This window comes from Tupaia chinensis, unplaced genomic scaffold, assembly GCF_000334495.1.
Source record: "Tupaia chinensis unplaced genomic scaffold, TupChi_1.0 Scaffold141887_1, whole genome shotgun sequence".
NCBI classification, from domain to species: domain Eukaryota; kingdom Metazoa; phylum Chordata; class Mammalia; order Scandentia; family Tupaiidae; genus Tupaia; species Tupaia belangeri.
Window position 1 is genome coordinate 949,589 of NW_006201743.1, and position 6,273 is coordinate 955,861.

A 6,273-nucleotide genomic window follows, 5' to 3' on the forward strand; every position below is an offset into this window, starting at 1 on the left:
AAGAGGAATCACCCCCCCCCCAGGGTAGATGGCCATGTTGCAATCCCTTCTCCTCCATTCTCCTCCTCTTGGGATCTTGGGCAAGCCCGCACATGCGCCTGGTATGAGTTTAAGCTACCGCATCCGGGACTCGAACCGTGGTCAACTACATGGGAGTCCAGCAACATAGCCATTATGTTAACTGCTGGTCCCAACAGACCAATTCTTTGAACATGTACAGAAAGGAGCAGTATCTAGCAGCAACAATAACCAAATAATTTTGAATACACAATGTATCTAAGTTTATCTAGGACTCTGGAAACTAGGAGTGAAAAGGTCTTTTTGTTTTTTAGTTCTGCTGAAGACCTGGGGAAAAATAATTGAAAATTAAATAATTCCAGGCAAACAAAGTTACACAAAAGGAAAGAAAGGTTAGTCACAGTATAACTGACTCACCTGGAAACAGCATCTACAAAAGTTATAATAACAAAAAGACTGAACACAGGTTAAACTAAAAATTGTGGATATAAGTATATTGGGAGAACAAGAGAGAGTGCAGTAAGGAAAGGAGGGTAATACAGAAAGAGAGAGCTAAATTCACTGTCTACCCTAATGCAAAGTCAACAGAGTTTTTAGAAAGCAGTACAGGCATTTATTTAGAATGGAAGGGTGAAATCCAGGAAAAACAGCTAGAAGAATAATGTGTATGTCGCCTGTTCCAGGGAGGAGCAGAGCAGGGCAAGGGATTGCTGACTCTTTATAATAAGGTTAATGTGCAGTGCACACAGACACGGTCCCCAGCCCAAGGACCAGCAATCACTTCACCTGCTTCCCTCAAATCACACGAGAAGTCCACCTCTAAGGTCGTTAATTCCATACTAATACTCAGTGACAACCAACTTGTTCAACACAACCCACCATGTTACCTTTATCACCCATGCTTTAAAAACATCTGCTATGGATCTACCTAGTTACGGTATAGGACAACGGTATTGTACGATTGTGACGTTCTGTTTTATAACATAGATCTGTGGTTTCTCCTATAATTCAGAACAGATAGGACTCAGAGTTTAAAATTCTAAAGTTCTTCCAAAGTAATAATTCCTAAAATTGGCTCCACGTGGATTGGGCTGTCTTTCCCTCTATTTTATATTTTCACATCTATGTATAGCACTGGTGCGCTGCCAGCAGGAACAAATACCCTCTGACACATGGAGGCATTTGTACAGTTATATTTATACTTGCTCACTGGTACCACTTCTATTTAAATAATTCTCTAAGAAATGAGAGATCCTTGGTCTAGGCTACATATAAAACTTCTGGTTATGAGAAATTTTTAACATAAAATAGAGAAAATGACCTGACGAGCATAAACTGTTCTAAGACCCTTAAGACTTCGGGTAACTTTGTCTTCCTTTTATTAAAAAAATCACTTTAAAATTACAAATCAAGTCTCTTGACATTTAATTCTAACAATACAAATAAGCAAATTTTTCTGTAACAAATTATGAAATGCATTCGTTTTTTCAAGCTGCTTCCAAATGTGATTCTGAAAGCTAAGTATGAATGGATACTTACATTGACTAATCCAAAATAGTGCTCGTTGACTGGAAACTGTTCTGGACCAATCTCTTTCTCTAATGCCGAGGCATTGGCGCCCTATAAAACGAAAATCAAAAATCTTAATGTTTATAGTATTTTCATAATTTCTCAATTATAAAGGCATTATAGAGACATCCTTTAAAAGATTACCTATTCCTGGGGCCGCAGGTGGCATGGTGGTTAAGAATGCTAGACTCCCACATGGCAGACCGCAGTTTGAGTCCCAGACCTGGTGGCGCACTCACTCACTCTCTGCCCACCCACCCCCGCCCCCAGCAAATTCGAATAAAGTTAAATAAAATAATTCTTAAAAAAAAAAAAAGATGATCTATTCTTATTACCTCACTCTGTTGAAAAAGAGAACGGATGACTCTGAAGACTAAAGGCTTTTAATCATGACTAAAAACTAATTTTCAGGAACTTTCTCACAGAGCCAAACCTAGATCAAGAAAATACCTCCATGCTGTGTTCCTTTTCCTAAGGAATAAATCTCTGAAAGCTCCAGCTGAATTGTGTACCCCAAGGAGTGTAATCTGAAAGCAGCCATCTTTAAGAGCTGAAACTCTGAGAGACTAAATATGCACACAATCAGTGGCCCAACAATTCTGCCCTCACATGGAACAGAAGGTGACCAGAAAATGATCATGCATCACCCATGACTGTAGAGCTGAAGCAGTATAGATGATTCCGCCATGGGGGAAACAGGTGTATAAAACATGACAGCATCTGCGTGGTCAAGGCAGAATAAATGAAATAGATTCACATACAGAAACATGGATAAGTCTCTAAAATATAATGTTAAATGAAGACAAAGGGATTAACAAGAAACACCATCATGAGTATATATCCAAAAAACAGCACATGGGAAGTGGATTACAGAGGAATACATTAAATATACAGAAGGGAGTGCTGGGCAGAGGCTGGGAGGTGGAATTAGGGATGGAGGACAAGAAAGAAAAAAATTAAATCCAACAAAAGCAGAGCCAGGCACAAAAATAGCAGTACATCAGGGTCTCAGAACCATGACCAACTCAATCCTGTGCACCTGAAGTCCCTGAAGAACCAGTGAAAGGAAGGAGGGGAACTGAAGCCCAAAGTGGGTGGTCACACAGAGAAACCACTCATGGACTCCGAAAGGACTGAAGGTAATTCTGGCAACCTGATAATGCTGCATATGTTTGCTTTGAAAACTCTCAAGAAAACATACTACCAGATAAATACAATATAACTGGTTAACTGGGAAAAGAACCCACTGTCATGTTGAAGAGTTACACAGTACAACACACACAATCAGCCACACTGGGAGTATGGTCAATAACACATCAACCCTCAGAATCCCACACCTGCTGCCTTCATTCTAAACTTGATTCCTGAACCTGGGAACCTGGAATGGAGGTGACACTGCATCCTCAATCTCCTGCTAGGTCAAGACGGCTCACAGGTACAGGTAAGTTGAAGGTCAAACCCCCAAACAAGACATTTCCTCTAGAACCAGCACTTGTGTGTACTCAATACTCTAACATTTTTAACTTAGGAATTAGTTTTCTGCTTTAGGGTAAGATCTTAATATAATTATTAGGTAATAGGTATGATGTGTTTCTACATTTGGATACCAATCCACATTTTATAACCTAAGCAACCTCACAATCCACTGAACAGAACTGCTGGGAACGTTGCAAATCCTGAATCTCAGCCCTGCCAGCTCAATCTCCCCTGTTGCAAAATTTCCTTACACATATCAAAAATAATCAATAAACCCAGATTTCTACCACCTGCTGTAAAAATTTAAACTGATGTTGGTTTATCGAAATTAATTATAACCTGTTCCTGCTCTCCATCCCACCCACCCGCCCCCCCAAAAAAAAACACAGAAAGATAAAGGTGGCATCATCTCAAATACAACCTCTTACATCTACTCTATTAGGTAGTCAGGAAAGTCATGATGTATTTTTCTGGTTTTCTATGTAAAAATGTGCAATGAGTTTCCCAACAACCTAACAGAACAATAAGATACCAGCACACACACACACACACACACACACACACACACACACACCCTAGGACAGCCTTTCTGGCCCTTGAGAGGAACTAAGCACAGAACACCACATGAACACTCTCCCAGAAACTAATCACACGCTACACAGCCTGTGAGCTGCCTACCTGGACGTCCACTGAGCCCTACATACCCTAGACTTTCACACCTCTCGAAAGCCCTTCCTTACCCCCTAGACTTCCACACCAGTTTTAAATATTAGCCGCTCTTACCCCCTAGACTTCCACACCAGTTTTAAATATTAGCCGTTCACAGCCTCAGTTTCCTAACTGTACGAGAACAATGTCAGCAACTGCTTTACAGAATGGTTACAATTTAGCTAGGTTTTAACTTTTGTAAGGCGGCTGGCAGTGCCTAGGCACTAGGCACAGGTGGCCCAAAAATGTTGGCTCTCTTCTCCCCCTTCCCTTTAATCACAAAGAAAATAAACTACCTACTCTCATTAGTTATTCATCGTAATAAATCTGATCTGCTCCAGGCAAAAGCTAGCAAATGAGAAGAGGAGGGGGAAAAAACCATCAGAAGAAAGAAACAGCTCTAATACAAAAAACAGAATGTCCTCCGTTGGACAGCCGAGAGCCAATTCCACAGAGCAGCCCCCAGAGGCAATCACCAGCCTCCCCAAACCCTAACAAAGCAGAGCTGCATCCCAACCGGGAGGTCAGGGAAGAGCAGCCCAGAGGGATGAAGAGGGAAGAGACTCAGATGACTGGCCTTGCTTAACATTTCTGGATTTCAGAACCTTCATTTGCAAATTAAAAGGATGAGAATATTCAATCATGTTCAAAACCCCCAGTTTCAGGTTTATCTGTTGGGCTTTCGAGTAAGCCTTGACATGAATATTTTCATAGCTAAAGCTCCTCCGGAAATTGAAAGATGAGGCAATCTCTAAACATTCTATCATTTCCAATCACATTTATCAAAGCTTCTGAAGGCACTGCTATATTAACACAAAACTCCAGGAAGTCCAAGCCAACAATTCATGCCAAGTCACACAACCCAACAGCTTGAGGAACTGTGGTTATTGATGGAGGGAGGAGAGCAGATAAAAATGGAAAGTACAGAGAAAGGATAGAATTCACCTTACCATAGCTCTACACCAGGCATATCCTAGCACACTATACCCTACTGCAAATGCAAAGGGAGCATTCCTACAGCGTGGATTCCAGACATTCTCTGCAGAACTCATCACACTAGGCTGGGCTGTGGGCTAATGGTTCAGGGAGCACATGGCCAACTGCGGGGAGACTCCTGGCCCTAGAAGCTTGAAAAACACAATGTGAATCTACCGTGATGCTACTGGGTGTCTGTGTGTGCCCAAAATCTGACAGAAAAGAGAGATGGAAAACTGAGCAGGGATATTCTAGAAGGGCTTTGCTCTCAGTTTCCTCCTACTATTAAAGTAATAAGTAGAAACTTCCCAAGATGAAAATTAATAAGCCCTGGATAAAAAGTAACATATCTTTCTAAACTGCTTGGAATGTGTGTGGTCCAGCTCAAGGCTTGAATCTCTAGACTCTGGTTATGCCTCCTCCATGTCCAAAGTAACTGTTCAAAGGCATAGTCTGTCTAAATGGGAGACTGGGGCAGAAGAGTCACAATGTTCCTAAAACAGTGTCAAAAATCTCTCTCCCAGGACCAACAGTTGGCATAATGACTATGTCGACCGCAGTTCAAGTCCCAGACCCAGTGGTTTAAACTCACACCAGGCGCGTGTGCACATGCTCAAGATCCTGAGAGGAGAATGGAGGAGAAGGGATTGTGGCATGGCCATCCCCACTGGGGGGTGAGAGCAGATAAAAATGTCTCTTTTTCTGGCGAGTGCACGCACCCTATAGCAAAAAACCGCTCAGGGAAAAAAAAAAAATTCATACACACACAAGCCAACAAAGCACCATGAATAAGAGCCAGCAGAAATACAGATAGTACATTCAGATTCATAAAAATATTAAGTACCAGAACTGTCACAGGATATAAAATAAGTGTTTAATATCTGCCAAGAAATAACAATGGCTTGATTATGATCACAAAGAAGAGACTCAAAGCAGATTTCTAAAAAAAAAGAGACAGATAAAACTTCTAAATATAAAGGTTGCTACTAAGTAAAAACTGAATATTTATGCTTAAGAATTAAATAAGTTAGTGGTAAGTAATATTTTTCGGTCACTGTTCCTGTCTATACAACGATAATAAGTGGAATCAAGTTTTTGGCTGGGATGCTGGACCTGATGGCTTACTTTCTCTTGCTCTCTCTTTTGGTTCAAGTCCTGGACCTGGTGGCTCACTTGCTCGCTCGCTCTCACTACCTCTCTCTGGATAAATTAAAATAATAATCATCATAATAAATCATTCTTTTTTTAAAAAGTTTAACTGAAAAGGGAAAATATTCTGCAGAAAGACTGTGTGGGAGACTGGCCTCATAGTGGAACCAGTGTGGAAACTGTGGTGTGCTAAAAGGAATGCTGAACTAGCAAAGCTGCTGACGGGGATCTGGTCCTGGCCATGACACTATGCAGAGTGACCTGAAACAAACTTCTCTCTGGACCTCGAGGTCCTCAGATTCAGATGTAGAATGTCTACGTACCTTCCATCCATCCCCACCTTTCTAGCAACATGTTAATCTACCGTGTAGGCTACTA

General features: G+C 41.2%; 1 protein-coding gene across 1 annotated transcript in view; it reads right to left on the reverse strand.

Annotated features, from left to right (window-relative positions):
* USP12 (ubiquitin specific peptidase 12) overlaps positions 1-6,273 on the reverse strand; it is a 121,365-nt gene that overhangs the window by 55,750 nt on the left and 59,342 nt on the right. The window contains exon 2 of the mRNA XM_006163276.2: positions 1,558-1,638. Within this exon, the coding sequence (XP_006163338.1) occupies positions 1,558-1,638 (81 nt within the window). The remainder of the gene's footprint in view (positions 1-1,557; positions 1,639-6,273) is intronic.